Source organism: Halichoerus grypus, chromosome X (assembly GCF_964656455.1).
Source record: "Halichoerus grypus chromosome X, mHalGry1.hap1.1, whole genome shotgun sequence".
Lineage (NCBI taxonomy): Eukaryota > Metazoa > Chordata > Mammalia > Carnivora > Phocidae > Halichoerus > Halichoerus grypus.
In genome coordinates, this window is record NC_135727.1 from 67513781 (window position 1) to 67535967 (window position 22187).

The 22187-nt window shown below is 36.2% G+C and overlaps 1 protein-coding gene across 6 annotated transcripts in view; it reads left to right on the top strand.

Annotated features, from left to right (window-relative positions):
• Positions 1 to 22187, top strand: part of ABCB7 (ATP binding cassette subfamily B member 7) — a 163981-nt gene that overhangs the window by 117092 nt on the left and 24702 nt on the right. For all 6 annotated transcript variants that reach the window (XR_013444700.1, XM_078064778.1, XM_078064779.1 and 3 more), the window contains 11 exons: positions 3501 to 3633; positions 4484 to 4752; positions 5402 to 5490; positions 5582 to 5669; positions 6676 to 6850; positions 7791 to 7948; positions 8492 to 8655; positions 8814 to 8943; positions 12537 to 12708; positions 15405 to 15508; positions 19413 to 19520. Coding sequence is in view for 5 of the 6 variants with exons in the window: in XM_078064778.1 (XP_077920904.1) it covers positions 3501 to 3633; positions 4484 to 4752; positions 5402 to 5490; positions 5582 to 5669; positions 6676 to 6850; positions 7791 to 7948; positions 8492 to 8655; positions 8814 to 8943; positions 12537 to 12708; positions 15405 to 15508; positions 19413 to 19520 (1590 nt within the window). In the remaining variant the exon portion in view is untranslated. The remainder of the gene's footprint in view (positions 1 to 3500; positions 3634 to 4483; positions 4753 to 5401; positions 5491 to 5581; positions 5670 to 6675; positions 6851 to 7790; positions 7949 to 8491; positions 8656 to 8813; positions 8944 to 12536; positions 12709 to 15404; positions 15509 to 19412; positions 19521 to 22187) is intronic.

The window sequence follows — 22187 nt, forward strand, 5'->3', positions numbered from 1 at the left end:
AAACCACACACATACATGAATACACATTTAAATATGGTAAAAACTGAATGAGTTCTGTAGTTTATTTAATATTAATGTGCCAGTGTATGTTTTTGGTCTTGATATTCAACTACAGCTATATAAGATGTTATCATTAGGAGACACAGTGAAGGGTTATGAGTCTCTTTGTACTACTTTTGCAACTTCCTGTGAGTCTATAATTACTTCAAAAGAAAAAAGTTTTTAAAAATTAACATTTCTCTTGAGGTGGTTTAAGTGTAGTTCTCATGAAAGCAGAACATTAGGGAAAACCAATATGTGCCACCCCCTATGCTCAAAATACCACAAGGCCAGTGCAGCCAACACACATGTACTAATACAAACACCTACACATAATATACTCCTTTCTATTTCTCTGGTGTTTTTAAATTTCTTTCCTTTCTAAAATTACTTTTTTTGGGAAAACTGGAAGTAATCAACAGTTATTATTAGAGGTAGTACATGTTCTTAGCAGTGTGCTAACTCCCTTTTTTCTGTCAATAAAAATACAGGACAGATGATACTCACATTCTTTACACATTTACAAGGATGCTCCCAAATTTGACCAAACCAAAACATATTTTCAAGAAAGTAAGATAACACAACTTTCTTGGTGATATATTAGTTTTAGTCACTACTCACTCTGGCTGTGGCAAAGATATAATAGACTGTAAGTTATGAGAATTGCGTGCTAGCTGTAACTGTCACTTTTTTTCCCACTCAAGAAATTGTATTAGAATGCAAGTGAGGGGATGTGGTCTTATTATACAGAAACCCTGGAATCTGCTCAAATTTTTTTAAATTACTTGTGCCATACTCTATGCTGGTTTCAGCAGCACATTTGAGAGCATCTACTTTAGGGTACAAATGAAGTAGAATAATATGGTCCCTTGCCTTATGAGCTGCTAATATGGCTGTGGTATACTAGGAAAAATTCTGAATTTCAAGTCAGTCTTGGATTTTAATCCTAGCTCTGTTGCTTACCAGACAGATAGTTAAACCTCATGGAACCTGTTTCCTCAATTACAGGGTTGTCCATTGAACAGAATTATTATTTCATTCAGCTTTCACCTTTGTGAAATTACCTAGCACCATACGTGTCTCTGGTAACTGTTGTTCTCAAAATGTTTGTTTTGCCACAAAAGGTTTGTGAACTGAGGTTGAGAAGCCAGTATATCCATGAACATTGTACCTAGAAAGCAAATGATAAATATATAGTAAAAAAGACAAATACTGAGGTATAAACTGTGAAAAAGAGGAGTTGGAAAATGGAAAGTGCCAAATGGGCTGCAGGTTTCAGAGATGGCATCATGATGGGGATGGTATTCAGAGTGGGTTTTAAAAAATGGAGAGGAAGAAAGGTAAATCAGGCAGGCAGACCATTTCAAGCAGAAGCAAGAGCTTGAGGTACATGATTCTGTAGAAGTCAAAATTGAGAAATTTATCATACTTCAAACCTGCTATTCTATTAGATTATATTTTAGAAGTTAGAAAAAATTTTAAGCAATTTATCCCATAGTGTTACTTTTTTTTTTTAAATTAACATATAATGTTTGTTTCAGGGGTACAGGTCTGTGATTCATTAGTCTTACACAATTCACAGCGCTCACCATAGCACCTACCCTCCCCAGTGTCCATCACCCAGCCAACCGTAGCACATACCCTCCCCAATGTCCATCACGCAGCCACCCCATCCCTCCCACCCCCCTCCACTCCAGCAACCCTCAGTTTGTTTCCTGAGATTGGGAGTCTCTTATGGTTTATCTCCCTCTCTGGTTTCATCTTGTTTCATTTTTCCCTCCCTTCCCCTATGATCCTCTGTCTTGTTTCTCAAATTCCTCATATCAGTGAGATCAGTTATCATAGTGTTACATTTTTTAAAGTGTTCCAACATCTGCTTTGTATTTTAATGATATTGTTGAACGTGCTTGGTTGCTAGGACACTTGTATACTTTACTTTGAAATCTTGATTGGTAAGATCTACGTAGCTCCTGTCAGCTGTCAGCTAAACTTAGGCTTGTTGACAATATTTTTTATGTTTAACAAAGATGAATGATATAATAATGGGACATTAACAAGAGCTGGGATTTCATTGTTTTTGTTAAGCCTTATAGAATTGCTTTCAGGGCGCCTGGGTGGCTAAGTCGGTTGAGCGGCTGCCTTTGGCTCAGGTCATGATTGCAGGGTCCTGGGATCAAGCCTTGCTTTGGGCTCCCTGCTCAGCAGGGAGTCTGCTTCTTCCTCTCCCTCTGCCCACCCGCACTGCTCGTGCTTTCTCTCAAATAAATAGATAAAGTCTTTAAAAAAAAGAATTGCTTTCACATGTTATTAATGTACATGAATTTAATTTCTTTAAAGCTTTGGCAGTCTAATCAGTTTTCTGTTCTTAAATGATAGTTGGTGTTTTTGTTACTATAACCTTGCAGAAAATGTGAAATGTGATTGAATATTTGCCTTGAATATATGAAAGCAGTATACCCATAATTTTCTTATTTTTTGGTGTATTCTCATGGAGAAATAGGTTGGTTTTTGAAAGCTTAGTTTGGTATTTAGTGGGTTTTGTTTAGTATTGGAGCAAAGGAATCTTCTTAAATTTTTATTATTGAGTTATAGTTGACATACATACAATGTCAATATTCAGGTGTACAGCAAAGTGATGCAACAATTCTATACATTACTCAGTGCTCACCACAAAAATGTAGTCACCATACAACATTATGTCAGTGTTACTGACTATATTTCTTATGCTGTACTTTTTGTCTCCATGACTTAATTTATTTTATAACTGGAAGTTTGTACCTCTTAATTCCCTTCACCTATTTCACTCATTCCCCCACCTCTTCTGTGGCCAAAAGAATCTTTTTGTGGGGCAAATAGATCTACCAGTGTTGTGTTTTTTTCCTCAGTAGTGAATCAGCCACAGATGCTTGTAATTTATCTGCTTTTGAGATACATTTTTGCTAAATAATTTTAGTTTTGCTCTTATTTTGGTGAACAAATAATTTTACGTATTTGATTGAATACCCACTAAATAACAAAGCATAGTAGTACTCAACAAGTGTGGGGCAAAAAAGGAATATGATATAGATCATCAACGATCTAGTAAGAAAGAAAAATATATACATTATAAATAACAATAAGGCAGTTTGCCTTAAGTGCCGTAAGCTCTGTAGCGATTTCAGATAATGGCGAGAGCATTTTGAGTGGATGATCAGGGATTATTTCATGGAGGCATGAGCATTTGACTAATGCATGTAGCTTTTAAATGAATATTAACATGGCAGTCAGTGTGAGTTAGGAATTCTGAAATGACAGCTCTCCAATGCCAAAGATTTTATCTTTATAAACTGGGAAAATCATTTCATTACTAGTAAATGATTAATATCTAAACATTCCCATAAATACTAACTTAAGGTAAATATTTGTACTTTTAAGAAAATATATTTGTATATGATGGTTAATTGCTGCTTTTATATTTTTAGGCCATGAATATTGTGGTCCCCTTCATGTTTAAATATGCTGTAGACAGCCTCAACCAGATGTCGGGAAACATGCTGAACCTGAGTGATGCACCAAATACAGTTGCAACCATGGCAACAGCAGTTCTGATTGGCTGTATGTGTGATTCTTTGATCTGTCTACAGGTGTTGACTTTCTTCAAGAGGGTTTCATCATATTTAGAGCAGATGACCTTTTTACCACAAACACAACATTTTGGATGTTTATCATTTTATGTGAGATTTTTGATACATAGTTTTTAAAAATTCTTTTTATGATATACTTTCTAAAAATTCTATAACAGCCTCATTTTTCAAGTTCTAGAAAAAAATAACATGAAATAAGACATTCTTAACAACCACTCTAATAGTCTCTTTATCAGATAAGCTTTTCATTAATTCTAGTTATTTTCTTGCTGTTGTTAATTATTTAATGGGGAATAACTAAATAATGATATATGTACATTAATGTTTTATTAAATTATAGTCAATAGCCATGACACAAATTTACCATTTGTAAAGAACAGAACATGTTGCTTTGTTCCCTTATGCATTAGAAAGGACACTTTATGAGAATCAGGAGACTTGAATGGGGGCATGCTTTAGTCAAGGCACTTGATTTTTCAGGACCTCGATTTTATCATTTGCTGTTTGGGGGAATTGAAGTAGATTAAAATTTGTCCACAATAAGGCCATATGGACTGCTATTTATTAGAAGTATTTAGTTGGAAAAAATCTTTCAACATCTGGAATTTATAGAGGAAAGTAACAATGAGATGGATCCATAGTAGTGGAAAGATTGGTACTCACTAGGCTAGATGCTTTCTTTCTAGGTTTCTTTTAATGTAAGTATTCTGTGATGTATTCATTTATTGTATAAACACTTTCTTACTGTATACTTATCATTTTACACTCCTATGATTCTAATGTTTTTACAACCCATTTTTTTCTTTTGAATGTATTGTTAGATGGTGTATCAAGGGCTGGAGCTGCCTTTTTTAATGAAGTTCGAAATGCAGTATTTGGCAAGGTAGCCCAAAACTCCATCCGAAGAATTGCCAGAAATGTCTTTCTTCATCTTCACAACCTGGATCTGGCTTTCCACCTGAGTAGACAGACAGGAGCTTTATCAAAGGCTATTGACAGAGGGACAAGGGGTATCAGTTTTGTCCTGAGTGCTTTAGTATTTAATCTTCTTCCCATCATGTTTGAGGTGACTCTTGTCAGTGGTATTTTGGTAAGTAAAACATTTTTCATAACAAGCTTTTATCTTACATTCTCATTAGTGGTTATTTAGTACTTGAAGCTGTTGTGCTATTGAATGCTCATGGTTTGAAAACAAAATTCCGTCGTATCAGAAGGGTTATACAGTTAATTTAATTATTTTGCCACAAGCTTCAAGGGACTGTCCAAAATCTTTATCATGTTGTTATTGTAAAGAGCTGGTCAGTTCTACACATAGATCACGTCATTAACTAGTGCTTGTAATTTTTTTGTTGGCAGAGATATTTGTATATGACTTTGGACTGGTATGCTCAGATTATCTAGATTTTTATTCGCCATTTATAACATTCTAAACAATTTCATATTTTGTAATTAAAAATGTATATATACACTCTTCTTTATTCCTCTTATGCTTAATGCTTATTGCATTATTTTTTATCAGCATTTGACAGTAGTATCAATGTGGCAAGTGTTTGGCTTTCTTCCCTTGCTACCAAAAGTAGCTTTTCTAAGGTATTTGATTCCTCACACAATTATTTATTTATACAACTTCCCATCAACATATTTTTATTAAAATCTTTTGACTGATATTTGTTGTTGTATATTAGAAACTATTTGGCAAGAACAATGACTGTTTATCATTTCTTCTTTGGCTTCTCCAGTATTACAGGTGTGGTGCCCAGTTTGCACTGGTAACCCTTGGGACACTTGGTGCATACACAGCATTCACAGTTGCTGTTACACGGTGGAGGTAAATATTTCCCAGGATCCAGGCAAGGTTCAGAAATTAGTAATGCATTTATGGCAAAAATTTCATGCCTATGCACATCTTTGTCTTACAGAACTAGATTTAGAATAGAAATGAACAAAGCGGATAATGATGCAGGTAACGCTGCCATAGACTCGCTGCTGAATTATGAAACTGTGAAGGTAATATGTTTAATTATACTTTCCCCTGCCTTTCACACTGCACACAGATTTGTTCTGCCATGTAATTGAATAGGTGCTGTTAAGTTAGAGTTTCAGATTAGGATAGAATCTCTAGGTATGAGGGAGTAATTGTACTTTATTATTTTTCTTTGTTTGGCAATTGCCCTCTCTTTCCGCCTCCGTTTTTGTGTGGCAGCATCAGAATTTTACCTTCTGAATTAATTCATAAGTGAGATGAGTATAAGTAGCACCTTGATTCAGAATGAACACTAAGCTAATCACACTGACATGTAAGTTCTTGACTCTCTACCAGAGTACCTAGCATAGTGCTTTTCATTAATTATTTCATTTATGTGTTCATTTTTCCATTTAACAAATATTACTGAATGCCTCTTGTGTCCAAAGCACTATGCTAGGTCTTGTGATGGGGGAGGGTGGTAAAAAAAAATGATTAACATTTAATCCTTGCCCTCCCAGAATTAACTCCATCAACTAGGAGAATTAAAGTAAGTATGCAGGTGACTATATAAGAAGGCTTAATGGCCATGGGGGCAATGAGAACTGTCAGTTCAGTCTCGGAGGATCAGGGGAAGGCTTTGTGAAGGAAATGCCATTAACAGCTTTTTAAAAAAAAATTTTTATTGTTTTTAAGTAATCTCTACACCCATTGTGGGGCTCGAATTCAAAACCTCGAGATCAAGAGTTGTCTCTTCCACCGACTAAGCCAGCCAGGCATTCCCATTAACAGCTTTTTTAGATCTGGGTTTAAAGTAACCAGGCATTCATCAAAATGGGATAAATTTCATGGACTTTTCAAATACAGTTCATTGTGGAAAACTGCAGGAGTACCATAGTCCAATGTATTGAAAGTCGGTTTTTAAAATGGAGTATGCAGTATAAAACCGTATCCATACATAAGGTCTGAAGAAAAGGATACTAATCACTTAGGAGAATAAATTCTAATTGTACTTGCATGTAATTACTATTTTTGTATTATGTTTTGTAGTATTTTAATAATGAAAACTATGAAGCACAAAGATATGATAGATTTCTGAAGACATATGAGACTGCTTCACTGAAAAGTACCTCTACTCTGGCTATGCTGAACTTTGGTCAAAGTGCTATATTCAGTGTTGGTTTAACAGCCATTATGGTGCTCGCCAGTCAGGGAATTGTGGCAGGTAATGGATCTACAGTTTTCACATTTATAGATGTTTTACTTAACCTTTGTAAATAAAGATTAATGAAAGGAATGTATATATTAGTCTTATTATAAAGCATATTCAATAAGGTGCTTTAACATCCTTGGAGTACTTTCCTTTTTGTATCAGAATGTGTTTTCTTAATTGTATGATAATGTTTTTGTAACTTCCTTTTGTTTGACACTACAAGTTTAGTTAGTACTAGCTCCCTCATTAATTAGGACTACTGTTTATACATTTTGTGGGGCTACATACTGATTCTTTCAGGAGTAATTTCTTTTTTTAGCATCTTATATTTCTAATTTCTCTTGTGGACCTGGAAAGCAATGTAATTAATTTAGTGTTTAGTCCAAAGGACCAAAATGCAAACACTTTCTTTTTTACAATTACTAGTTACATTTTAATCTAGAAAGATTGATTTGTAAAAGTATTTCAAAAGTAAATAATGTCTCTGCCTCCTTTCTGTAACCTGCCCACTCAGGATTTATTCATTCACTGTGACCTTAATACATGGTTTATCATTCCCCATCACAATACTCATTTGCTCCAATTTTTTAATATATACTTTTTAAAAAATTTTCTATTTCACATTACAAAGAAACTTGCAACTGTCTTAGGAAGAAAAGAGAGACTCTAGCCATCCATTTCTATCTTCCCTTAAACCATTCTTTTTTTTTTTAATATTATGTATAGTGTATGGGTGAGCAGTTCCCATTCTACTTACATCAAGTTCCCTGTATTCCTAAATCATGGATTAAAATGCTTTGAGATTTGAGTAGATCTTAAGAGTTGCTAGTTATATGCATTTTGAAGTATATTCCAGAATAATAGACTATAAACTTTCTATCTTAATCTGGAAAAGTTTATAACATCTAACTGCCCCCCCCCTTTTTTTTCCTTCTGCCAACTACATATTAAGGTACCCTTACCGTTGGAGATCTAGTAATGGTGAATGGACTGCTTTTTCAACTTTCATTACCCCTTAACTTTCTGGGAACTGTATATAGAGAAACTAGACAAGCACTCATAGATATGAACACCTTGTTTACTCTACTCAAGGTAGACACTCGAATTAAAGTAAGTAATCTATTCAGTACCTTTTTAAAAGCATGTGGGCATCATCCCATTAATAAGATTATTCTAAGGGAATATTTACATCACCACGTTAGCAAACTGGTTTCTTTTCTGTAGGAATTGGAGCTATCATATGTATTAAGAGGTTGTTAGAGCTTTTTACTTCCATGTTTAGAAACCTTACAGTGTTAGCAAATATTATACCTAGAAGCTACATTTTGTTAACTTGAATTATTTGTACTTGCACTTGATTTACTTCTGCTAAAAATGATATAAAATGTGTGATTGTCTTTCCTCACATCCTCAACTTCCTTATGCCCCTGCCCACCATCCCCCTACCTGCCCCCCAAAATTGCTCAAAAACAGTTTTTGACCTTAGGACTGAAAAAAACAAATCTTTAAAAGCATGCTTGGAAGTGGTCTAACTATACTTATAAACCTCTTCTTTCCCCATTTCCCCTTTTTTTCCTCTGTGAATTAGAAAATTGTCTGTATGGCTATATTCTACATGGTGTATAAAGTGCCTTTTTTTCTCTTCCCTACTAGGACAAAGCAATGGCATCTCCCATTCAGATCACACCACAGACAGCTTCGGTGGCCTTTGACAATGTGCATTTTGAATACATTGAGGGGCAGAAAGTCCTTAGGGGAATATCTTTTGAAGTCCCTGCAGGAAAGAAAGTGGCCATTGTAGGAGGTAGTGGGTCAGGGTGGGTAATTCAGTTATTTATAAAATTCTGCATCATTGATTGACGATTCCCAATGTAATATTTTTTCTTTATCATAATAAAATGATTATAGTGGTTTAAAACAGCGGTTCCCTAATGCCAATAAGAGCTAAATAACTTTTCCTTGTCTCCAATTTCAGAAAAAGCACAATAGTAAGGCTGTTGTTTCGCTTCTATGAGCCTCAAAAGGGTAACATTTACCTTGCTGGTCAAAATATACAAGATGTGAGCCTGGAAAGCCTTCGGAGGGCAGTGGGAGTGGTACCTCAGGTATTTAAAAAAAAGAAAAAACCTATTTGGGGGAAGATTAGATTGGTAGATCTTTTGTTAGAATAATTTGAATTCAAAGAGTCAATATAGGGGCACCTGGGTGGCTCAGTCGGTTAAGCGTCTGACTCTTGATTTCAGCTCAAGTCATGATCTCAGGGATCATGAGATCGAGCCCCACGTTGGACTCTGCGCTGGGCATGTAGAGCTTGCTTGGGATTATCTCTCTCCCTCTCCCTCTGCCCCTCCCCGTTCTGCTTGTGTGCAGGCTCGTTCTCTCTCCCCAAAAAAGAAAAAAAAACCAAAACGGTCAATATATGCTAACTAAGTAGGAAGCATTAGGCCCTACAGTTTAAATTATGTTACCAAAAAGACTAAAAAAATGTGAATGGAAAATCTGCATGATGGAAAGATTTTTGTTTAAGTCTTAGAAAGATAGCATAATATAAAGGAAAGAGCCCAGACTAAAGACAAACAGATCTGGATTCTAACCCCATCTCTAACCCTTATAAGTTCTATGGTCTTGGTCCTCAGTTTCCTTATCTTTAAAATAAGGATAATAACCATTTGTCTTACAGGATAGAATTATTATGAATTAGAGATAATATCTTAAAAAGCACAAGCACAATGTCCATCACATAATTGTTCAGTAAATGAAAACTATTACTGTGATTTTGAGCAGTTTTTGACATAGTGAAGCAGTTTGGCTATCTGCTTCCATGTTTGTATGCCTTGTTTACCACTGTCCTCTTTGTGCCTGACCTGTAGTAAGTATTTAATAAGTATTTGTTGAATGACTTTAGGGGGAAAAATAAATTCAGAGCAAAACCTGAGAAGACAACAAGGATGCCTTATAGGATGTGAATTTTTCTTATGCTAAAAGCCAATAGAGAGACCTGGGAACAAGTTGCAGCCTAGAATCTGAATTAAGTTCTTGAGACAACTGTAAGAAAGGGATCAGACAGGGATATGTAACTTATAAAAGGTTCCCAAATGAACTGACACTCTGTACTGTTCTCCCTCTTCACTGAGAATCTCCAATGTTAGTGTGCATGAATTGCCTAGGGAGATTATTGAAATTCCAACTCTTTCACACACCTTAGTTGTGGTTTAGGAGGGCTGTGTGGGGCCCAAGAACCTGCATTTTTTAATGCACCTCCTAGATGATTCTGATATAGGTGATCCATAGAGTCTGTGTTGAGAAACACTGACCTGTATATAAAGTGAGTTGAATTCTGGGCTGTGTCTGCTTGGGGCTCAGTGTCCTCATCCATTCAACTAGATTGCTGCCATTCTCTTAGGCTATATAACAGTTACGCTGACCTTTTGAAAAATAAAACATTTTATTCACTAAGGAAAAATATACACGGTTAATAAGTGAAAGAAAAGATGCTGATCCTTACTGGAGGGCTTACCAATGCAAACTAAATCAACAATGGAATACCATTTTTCACCTGTCAGCAAGGATTTTAGAATTCATAATATCCAGTTTGGGCAAGGCTGTGTAAAATGGCTAGTCTGTTGTTTGGCTGGTGGAAGTATACAGTTTTCCTGACAAGCAACTTAGCAATATGTATCAAGAGCCAGAAAAATATTGATACCCTTTATTCCAATAATTCTGCCTCTAGGAAGTTTTAGTAAGGAAATTAACAGAGATGTGAACAGATTTTTATATGCAAAGATGTTCATTACACCATTATTTATAATATCAGAAGTTGAAATTCACAGTGTGAATATCCAACAATAAGTAGATGGTTAAATTTATCACCATAGGATCAAATGTCACACAGCGATTTATAAATACGCTGCTTGTAAAGAATATTGAGTGTCATAGAAAAATACTCAAAGTTTCTTTAAAAGAGGATACCAAGCAAAATATAACATCCCAATTTTATAATACTAAATGAATACATGTAACTAGAGAAGAAAGGAGAAAATAAACCAAAATGTTGATAGCAGTTATTGATACATGGTAGGATTATGGATTATTTAATAAATTTTTATTTTATAAATAAAATAAAATTTATTTTATTTATTTTATAAATAAAATAAAATAAAATTTTATTTTAATAAATATTTTTTTGTATTTTCCAAGTTTCCAGGTAGCATTTGTTAGCTCTTTTTTGAATATAAAATATTCAAAAATAAGTATTTTCTCTTTATAGAACTTTAAGTTTATTGGGTTTAAGTACCATTTCAATATAAGAACATTTTATATTAGTAGTTGGTATAAAAATGATTAAAATATTATTTGAAGTAATATCTGAAACTGGGGCTGATTGTGATGTTAAATAAGATCTTAATTAATTATCTTGGCTAATGTGAACTAATGGAGCCATTTTATTTCATCTTACTAACTGTTGCCCTCCAACCATTTGGAGACTAAAAGGAAAGTGGGAGATGGATGTTCACTTTAAGTAAATTAGCTTTAGTGTGCTATGTCAGAATAAAATGAAATATCAAATGAATGCTTGTAGTGACCTTTCTCCAAAAAATATCTATAGTGTATAAATCCTTTGTTTTCTGTGTCCAAGTAAAAAAGTTGTTTTCTGTGTCCCAATTTAAAAGCTTCATATTCAACCTCATTAGTAATTAGGGAAGTGCTAATTTAAACAGACAGCACATTTTACCCCAAAAAGTAGCAACAACTGAAACTTATTAATATGCAGAGTTGTTGAAGATACGGGGATTTGACACCCTCATACACTATGGGTTGGAGTATGTATACTGTTGGAGCATTTTGGAAGACAGTTGGGCAGTACTATCAAAGGATAAGTATATGCTTACCTTTTTTTAAGATTTTATTTAAATGACAGAGAGAGAGGTGAGAGAGAGCATGAGGAGGGGAGGAGGAAGGGGCAGAGGGAGAGGGAGAAGCAGGCTCCCCGCTGGGCAGGGAGCCAGAACCTTTTAACTCATCAGTCTATTCCTAGGAGTCCTTCCTACAGAAATATGCAAGTGTACAAAGTCCTATATACAATAATATTTTATTCCAACATTGTTTATAGTAGCAAAAATTTGGAAACTACATTAATGTCTATCAGAGAAATAAATAAATAGTATCATACAACTGTTAAAAAAGTGAGGTAGGGGGCGTCTGGGTGGCTCAGATGGTTAAGGGTCTGTCTTATGATCTCCAGGTCCTGGGATTGAGCCCCATGTCGGGCTCCCAGCTCAACAGGGGGTCTGCTTCTCCCTCTCCCTCTGCCTCTCCCCCTGCTTGTGCTCGCTCTCTCTCTCTCTCAAATGAATAAATAAAATCTTTAAAAAAGTGAGGTAGGATTCTGTTACTGACGTGAGCAGTTTCCAGCGTATGTTAAGTGAAAAAAGCGATTTATAAAAATAATATCTATGTATAGTATGATCCCACTGTGTTGAAGAAAAAAGTATATGGCATATAGATGCATCAAGAAAAGTCTGGACCGATAATCAACAATTGTTCATGGTGATTAAAGCTCGGAAGGGAAATGGGATTGCAGGGATGAGGGGGGTGATAAAGGAGTTACCATGTTTTATTCTTTATGCCTTTACTAAGTTGTTTGAACTTTTTGTAATGAACATACATATATATGTACATATATATAAATCTTCTCCAGGATGCTGTCCTCTTCCATAATACCATTTACTACAACCTCTTATATGGAAACATCCATGCTTCACCTGAGGAGGTGTATGCAGTGGCAAAATTAGCTGGACTCCATGATGCAATTCTCCGAATGCCACATGGATATGACACACAAGTAGGGGAACGAGGACTCAAACTTTCAGGTAATCAGAGATTTTAGATCTGCTCCCACTTGTGTACTCCCTTCAAACTTTAATTTGTCAGAGCCATTTTCTAGAAAATGTAATGACAGAGTACACACCTAGTGCTCGTCTAGTCACTTTCAAAAAGGTCCCAGTCTCAGCCATCACTAAATAATTCATCATGTTGGCAATAACTGTTCTCAAGTCATGAAGGTCTCTTTTTTTTTGCACTTGCAGCCGCAAACTGGAAATGCTTAAAATTAAATTGCTAATACATGCTCAGGTCAGCGTTAACTAACCATAATTTTAATATTAAAGGAAAGCCAACATCATTATTTACCTGAGAAAGTAGTAAGAGTAGGGAAAAGTAATTTGATAGTAAATAGTGTATCTCATCATAATTTCCTAGATCATTATGGGATGTTTTCAATACTTTAGACTTCCTTATACTTGATGTACTTAACTGCTATACTTTCATTACAGCCAGTTTCATTTTCATGTCCTTGTTGGTTCAGTGGTCAAATAAATTTTGGGGCTTGTACATTTCTATTTAAGTGTTTAATTATGAGATTGCTAGGTTTAATAATTATCCTACAATGACTGAACTTTTGGGGGATACATAAAAATGGTTTTTCACCCAAAATTATTTGAATTCCAAAAGCATGATATCTATGCCTGAAAGTATTAATGTAACTCATATAAACACACTATATCCTTTACATTTATTCTTTATTCTAGTTTAATTTAGGGAGGAAATATATAAATTAGGGATCAAGGTGAGGCAAAAAGAGAATAAAGAATACTCTGCATGAATTTTAATGAATCCCCATTCCTTTTCATTACAAACTGGCTTCATTTATTCACAACATTGATTAGGTACATACTGTGTACAGGCTAACATGCTAAATGATTTGAGAGTTAAAAAGATGAAGCATAAATGGATTTGCCATCAAGGAATTTGCAGTCCATTAGAAAGTTTTGATTTAGGTTTAGAAAATGTTAAGCAAAGATCATTTTCAAGTTAGGTTGGTTTGTAGTAGTTTTTTGATTAACACCTGGTAGTATAAGATTCTTGCATCATTCCAGTTCCCGTTTGTACTTCACCATTGCTGTTAACAGGAGTAGTGCCCAGCTAACTAGACCACCCCTGGATGATTTGTCCAGTTGGCTAATTCTAAATATCTCCAAGTTTTCACATAATATAAACTAGGCCTCTCAACATAAGACTGCCTCAGATAGCTATGCCACATGCCATTTTCCCATCGTTTTTTTTTTCCTCTCTGCATGCCTTTGGGAGTAGAAATAAGAAATTTTATTCTTGCCTAATATCCATTGCCCTACAGCTAGACCTTTTCAAATGAGCATTGTATTATTTAGTATCTATGCTAATATTTATGGTAGGGAACAAACAAATGTTTCTTCTCCAGTTCCAAAATTCTATTGAATAGAATTGAAACTGGGTTGGTTTCCACTTGAAATTTGAGAGGCATGTCTAAACTAGTCCTTCCTCTGAGTATCTACTACATCTTTTAGGAGGTTTCTGCCACTGAGTTGCTAGATAGATAAGGAGATAGTTCTGGCATGATGCCTGCTTTGGTGGGAGAATTTTGATCTTATTAAATGGGAAAGAATGTGGATAGTATAAATATAAACTTACTAATATTAGATATATAGAGCCGTCTTTACAAGTTGAAAATTATGCAGAAAAAAATAAAACAAACAATATTTGGTGTACCAGATAATAAATAGGTGGAGCTTTTTTCCTGAAGGGGTTACTGAAACTGAAAAATACAAGTTTTTCAGACATTGATAAATTAATGGATAATGGAAAAAGAAAAGAAGCCAAAGGGGACATATTCAGCAAACCATCATCCTCTATACTTCCAGCTATAGTTCTATTTAAGATTGATGACCTTAGACCTTTAAGCATCCCAGTGAGGAAAGGAAGATTGGTTTATTTTCAGTAGAGTATATTTAGGAACAAATACGGGCTTGCATATTATGATAGGAAGAGCATTGAACTGGGAGTCAGGTCTAGTCCAGATTCCACTGGAAGTTGCTCTGTGATCTTGGGCAAATCACTAAACCTTTCTGGGCCTCTGTTTCCTTTCTGTTTTAAAATTCTGCTGTTCTAGAGACCCAAAGCAAATAACTAAAGTGAAATTAGAGGTATCTAGTGTACACCTTTAACTTTGAAGAGTGCTGTGAAAATAATATCTGTCAAAAGAATCCTTGAGAAGAATACTGGCTGAATGATAGATACATTTTTGTTAAGAAATAAATATAGATATTCATAGTTTCATGTTTTCAAATTGCCAGGTTTCAGTTACTGAATTTGGTTTTAGCTTTGTTGATTCTCTAATATTGAAATTTTTCTATCTTTGGTTGCTGTCCATTGGGAAGTAATATAAAGTAACACATGTAATGAGCATATTCTCAGTGAGAGGAATAATTGTGGAATCGAAGCTGTTACCGCTCCTCCTTGTTTTCTTCGCCTGCCACAAAGTCAGAATCCAGAGTTATATTTATGTTCCAGGGTATATAGTTTGTCAAAGGATATCATATATGAACTTATACTCTTCTGAGTAAGCTGAACAGTGGTCAGAGTAGAAGTACATGTTGAAGGCATTGCTTCATGGTTATGATCAGTGGAAATACTAGAAACATAAAATATGTCTTTGTATTATATTTCCTTAAACTAAATTTTTCTTTACCAGGAGGAGAAAAGCAAAGAGTAGCAATTGCAAGAGCCATTTTGAAGGATCCCGCAGTCATTCTCTATGATGAAGCCACTTCATCATTAGATTCAATTACTGAAGAGGTAAATGATGATGAAAATGCAGAACTCAATTCTCAATGCTTAACTTTTCTCCTTGAAAGTTTCAGTAAAATGGCTACATTTTTTTCTATTTTGAATGAACTCTAGGAGATACTGTAGGGCAATATACCTGGCCCTTTGTCCCCATATAGCAAGTGTTGATAACAAGAATGCCAGGTTGCATTGAACTATCACATTGCTAAGTCCATTTGCAAAAGTGTCTCCTTTTGGAACCTTGTGACTATTGTGTTATCCTTACATCTTGCAAAGCTTGTAAGAATTGCCTAATCTGCTGATAAAGGAAGAATGTTTTAGTTTTTCTGCTATTGCTACTTAACACTCATGAAAATAGGTCATGTAAGTGATTGTGACACAGTACACACCAGAAATCCTTTCACTTATCATGGACCAACTCACTAAAGTACAAGTCAGGCACACACAGCCTGTGGTGCTGGTATAAATTTATATTCATTTCACAAAAAATACTGTGCAGCACCAAGAAGTTGTAACACTTGATGTTGTGGTACAACTCAGCAACTACATCAGACTTCATAACAACATCTTTGCATTAAATATAAAAGTCTTAACAATAATGATAATTTCATGAATGGATTCCCTTAATCTAGAACTGAAGATAGGCAGATACTATCTGTCAGTTACCTCCATTCATCTACATTTTACTCAAATATATAGGAAAAACCCAGTGTTGAAGGATAGGCTTAATTTCAGCTTTGCAGCATGTATGGCATTATATTTGCATATGTCATTAAGTTTCAGGTCATATTATTCAATCTGCCATATGTTTAAAACAGTTTAATATCTAAGTGACTTGTTTAGCATAAGGATTTGTTATATTTAAAGGGAACCCTGGGGCGCCTGGGTGACAGTCAGTTAAGCGTCTGACTCTTGATTTAGGCTCAGGTCATGATCTCAGGGTTGTGAGATGGAGTCCAGGATAGGGCTCTGCAATGGGCGTGGAGCCTGCTTAAGATTCTTTCTCTCCCTCTCCTTCTCCTTCTGTCCCTTCCCCCTCTCTCTCCCTTTCCTATTCATAGGCAGAGTAGGAATCTGCTTACAAGAACTTTATACTTACAAATGTATTATCCATGTTTACCACAAATTAAAAGTCCTAACAGTCATTATTTGAGTCATGTAGCTTTATTATATCACAGAGCATAACCCATTAAGAGCTAGTAGAGAACCTCCCAAGGGAATCAGTTACCAGAATATTTGGTAAATTTTAATGGGCCTTTTTAAAAGTTCCATAGCACTTAGTAGGATGTCAGAGCTTAAGTTCTTGAGAATAAGGAAGATGAGTCCCCACAAACATCACAGTTTTTCTTAGAATTGGCCCTGCATTTGATTTTCCGTCTGCCTTAGTAAAATATAAGGTCTTCCCTTCTTGGGTAGCCATCTACTCTTGATAATTTTATTCCTTTAATAAATGCAATGTTTAGAAATATCTGTAGGGAGCCATTGGGCATATGCCCAACCACACATTGCTATTTCCATCCTGCTAGCTATACTTAGACCCAGGTTTCTAAGTATAGCTGAATATATATACAACTCTCTTACACTTTAAAGGCAGTAAATAAAAATGTGTTTTCCAAACAGATTCTTAAATACAGAGAACAAATTGGTGGTTGTCAAAGGTGAGGTTGGTGGGAGGATGGGTGAAATAAAGGGGATTAAGAGTACACTGATCATGATGAGCACTGAGTAATGTATAAAATTATTGAATCATTATACTGTACACCTGAAATTAATATAACACTGTTAATTATACTGTAATAAAAAGTGTTTTCCAGAATTAAGAAGTCAGAATATTTTCCCCCCATTTCCTTCCTTTTGCTCTTTATTCAGTTGGCTATTCAGGGCCGGTGTCTCAGAGTCATTCCCTCTGTTTATAACTGGGGAGGTTGGCCTATTTCTTCCGGATCTTGGATATTTTGGAGGAAAAAAAGCATTCTAAAATCTTACTCTTCAGAATTATTTTGACAAAGATAGTCCCACACCATTTCAATGTGCCCTGCATAGAATGCTTGTGTTCAGGAAAGGCCAGAGGTATTGGGAGGAAGCTGTCCTTGCTTCTGGGGCAAGGGGAAATGGAGCTAGACATTTCATTCTCAGCTTTATTACACTGTCTTCTAAAATGACAGCTTTGCTCTCTGTGTAACCATTTCCATCCTCTTGCTGTTTTTCTTTTTTTTTAGTTCATTATGATATAAGGGTTTTTGTTCTTTTTTAATTTTATTTTAGTTCCAGTATAGTTAACATAGAGTGTTATATTAGTTTCAGGTGTACAATATAGTGACTCAACAATTTCATACATTATTCAGTGCTTATCACAACAATTGTACTCCTTAATTCCCATTACCTATTTCATCTGTCCTCCTACCCATCTCTCCTCTGGTAACCATTCGTTTCTTTTCTATACTTAAGAGTCTGTTTCTTGATTTGTCTCGGTCTCATTTTTTTTCTCTTTTTTCCTTTGCTTGTTTGTTTTGTTTCTTAAATTATTCTTATGAGTGAAATTGTATGGTATTTTTTTTTTTTCTGACTAACATATTTCACTTAGCATTATACTCTCTACCTCCATGCATGTCATTGCAAATGGCAGGATTTCATTCTTTTTTTATTTTTATGGCTGAATTATTTTTCATTGTATATTTAAATAAAAACTTTCTAATAAATTTTTAAAATGGGCAGAAGACATAAACAACATTTCTCCAAAGAATACATCCAAATGGCAAACAGACACATGAAAAGATGCTCAACATCACTTATCATCAGGGAAATGCAATTCAGAACTACGAGATCTCACCTCATACCTGTCAGAATGGCTAAAATCAAAAACACAAGAAACAACAGGTGTTGGCGAGGTTGTAGAGAAAAAGGAACATTGGTGCCCTGTTGATGGGAATGCAAACTGGTGTAGCCACTTTGGGGAACAGAATGGAGGTTCTTCAGAAAGTTAAAAATAGAACTACTGTACGATCCAGTGATTGTGCTACTGGGTATTTACCCAAAAAATACAGAAACACCAATTCAAAGTAATACATGCACTCCTATGTGTATAGCAACATTATTTACAATAGCCAAGATATGGAAGTAGCCCAGCTGTCCATCAGTTGATGATGGATAAAGAAGAATACTTTTGAAAAGGAAGTTTGCTCAAGTTACCATACACAGTTGTCTTTGTTGCCCTTTCTGTCCTCTGAGTTTGAACTAATGAAAAGCAAATGTTCTTGTACCCTTTGAATCTCCTATCTTTCTATTGATTTGAAATTTTCTACATCCTATCACTTGAGTCCTATCTCATTTTATTTTTGTTCTCGTTGGCCAGATAAACATCATACCCAGCTATGTTCCTGATATCACTGGATTCATCATTATTGTTTATTTGTTTATTTTTAAGTATAGAAATATCCACCTTCTCTGAGTCTTTCTAATTTAAAGAAATGTTGCCTATCTAAAAGATAATTTTTTCCATGATAATGTCATATTTGCCTTCCCTTTTTGATCAGTTTTCTCCTCTTAGTAATTACTAGATTAGGTGGAATATGCTTGTGATATAAAGTTTATATAATAAAAAATTCAGGGGCACCTGGGTGGCTCAGCCGTTAAGCTTATCTGCCTCTGGCTCAGGTCATGATCCTGGGGTCCTGGGATTGAGCCCCACATCAGGCTCCCTGCTCCGCGGGAAGCCTGCTTCTTCCTCTCCCATGCCTCCTGCTTGTGTTCCCTCTCTCGCTGTCTCGCTGTCAAATAAATAAATAAAATCTTGAAAAAATAATAAAAAAATAAAAAATTCATTGGCATTTTATATGTTCCTTTAAGAAATATATGATTATTTTAATTTGCATTTACCTAATCTTTTTTCCTACTTTTCTTGTCAAACTTGCAGACTATTCTTCGTGCAATGAAGGATGCAGTCAAACACAGAACTTCTATTTTCATTGCACACAGATTATCAACAGTGGTTGATGCAGATGAAATCATTGTCTTGGACCAGGTAAGAGATTTAACTTTAAAGTTTAGTATGTGGGGGATTTTGAGGAATATGACAGAATAGGAGGATCCTGAGCTCACCTGTCCCACAGACACGTCTAGATAATCACATCAGTGCAAATAACACAAGAACACCCTGGCAGAACAGACTTTGTAGTTGACTGCAGACGGGAGGCCACATTGAAAAGGGTAGGAGGGGCAGACACAGTCTGGAACCAAAATCCCACTGAGATTAACCATGAATGGAAGGAACACCATAAGCATGGAAAAGGGAGAGGAGCAGATCCCACACCAGGCACCTTAGGCAGGAGGGGAAACTACACTGGAAAGACAGGTCCCCAAAATACTAGGCTTTAAGAAATTATGGGGCTTAACTTTCTGAGTTTTTACAGTCAGTGGAACATAATGCCAGGTGCTTTAAAAATCATCTGGCTTAGCTGTGGGAGGCCCACAGGGGAATTGGAAACTGAGGCTTGGCCTTAAAGAGCCAGCAAAACCAAAAAAAAAAACCTACCAAGATAGCATAGAAGCAGCAGTTTGAAAAGTGCCTGATGTACACATGAAGGACATTTATTTACTAATCTCAGAATGTGTGCTGGAGGGGCAGAGATCTTTAGGAGATTTCTCTAAGAACAGAAGAGCTAGTGGGCATCCATTTCTCTGCCCCTACCCCCAGCCTAGATAGCTAGACAGTTGCAGGAATCAGCAGGAACACTCTTCCACCTATCTTGCCAACACAATGTACACCACATCCTGCATTCTGGGGATCTGCCCCACTTAGCAAGCATCCCTCCAAAGCAGTTCCTGCCAAGACACATACTGCAAGCAGCCCTGGCAGGGACCTGCACCACTCCAAAGTGACTCCTGTCCTGGGGAGACAGGAGAGGAGAAGATAACCACATACAGCAGTGCAACTGCGGCAACAGCAGACAGACTGGGCAGGCATCTGGTCTGACTGTTGGCCCCACCCACCATCAAAAGCCTGTCAGGAAAAGGCAAGAAGAGCACCCTGAAGGTTGATGCTACTGCAGCCCTAACACATGGACTGGGGCCAGGCGTCTGGTTTGACTACAGGCCCCGCCCACCAATGAAAGCCTCTCAGGGGGCAACAGAGGGAGAGCACCCCGCAGTTTGATATGACTGCAGCCCAGGCAGAGGGGCTGAGAACAGGCATCTGGTCTGGCTGCTCACACTACTGAATTACAAGCCCACAGTGGCCCCAGACTCTTCCCTTAACAGCACAGGGACCAAACCCTGCCTGGTACACCCAGAACATGAAAAGTGGACCATTGCATCTAATGACTGAAGGCATGACAGCTTAGCCGCAGCAGTAGGGTACACACAACTCACTAGATGATACACCTGAAGCTCCTGGTTCTGGTGAACAGTGGACATTATGCTACAGGACACCACAGACCTCTTCTTCATAAGGCCACTACTTTCAAGATCAGGAGACTTAGCAGAATTTCCTAATACATAGAAACAAACACAAAGAGGCAAAATTAGGAGACAGATGAATATGTCCCAGATGAGAGAATGGGACAAAAGTAAAGCAACAGAACTAATTGAAACAGAGATAAACAATATGCCTGATAAAGAATTCAAATTAATGGTCATAAAGATACTCACTGGACTAGACAGAAGAGTGGAGAATTTCAATGAACCTTTAATAAAGAGATAGAAAATATAAAAAAGAAGCAATGAGAGATGAAGAACTTAATGACTGAAATTAAAAATACACTAGGTGGGGGGCACCTGGGTGGCTCAGTCAGTTAAGCATCTGCCTTCAGCTCAGGTCATGATCCCTGGGATCGAGGCCCGCATTGGGCTTCCTGCTCAGTGAAGAGCCTGCTTCTCCCTCTCCCTCTGCTGCTCTCCCTGATTGCGCTCTCTCTCTCTCTCTCTCTCTCTGTCAAATAAAGAAATAAAATCTTTAAAAAAAAAACTACACTAGAGGGAATCAATGGCAGATTAGAGGACACAGAAGAATGGATCAGTGAGCTAGAAGACAGAGTAATGAAAAGAATCAAGCTGAACAGCAAAAAGAAAAAAGAATAATAAAAGAGAATAGATTAAGGGAACCCAGGAACATCATTAAGGATTATAACATTCACATTATAGCAATCCCAGGAGGAGAGAGAAGGGTGCAGAAAAATTGTTTGAAGAAATAATAGCTGAAAACTTCCCTAACCTGGGGAAGGAAACAGACATCCAGATTCTGGAGGCATACAGAACTCACAACAAAATCAACCCAAAGAGGTCCACACCAAGACACATAATAACTAAATGGCAAAAAGTAGTGATAAAGAGAGAATGTTAAAAGCATCAAGAGAAAAGAAAACAGTTATATACAAGGAAAACCCCTTAAGGCTTTCACCTGATTTTTCAGCAGAAACTTCGTAGGCCAGACAGGGGTGGCATGGTATATTCAGACTACTAACAGAAAAATAACCTGTAACCAAGAATACTCTACACAGTAAGGCTATCTTCAGAATACAAGGAGAGATAAAGGGTTTTCCAGGCAAATAAAAGTTCAAGGAGTTCATCACCGTTAAACCAGCCTTCAAGAAAAATTATAGGGAAATCTTTGGAAAGAAAAGGCCATAATTAGGAGTAAGAAAATTATGAAAGGAAAAAATTTCACAGGTAAATGCAAACATATAATAAAAAT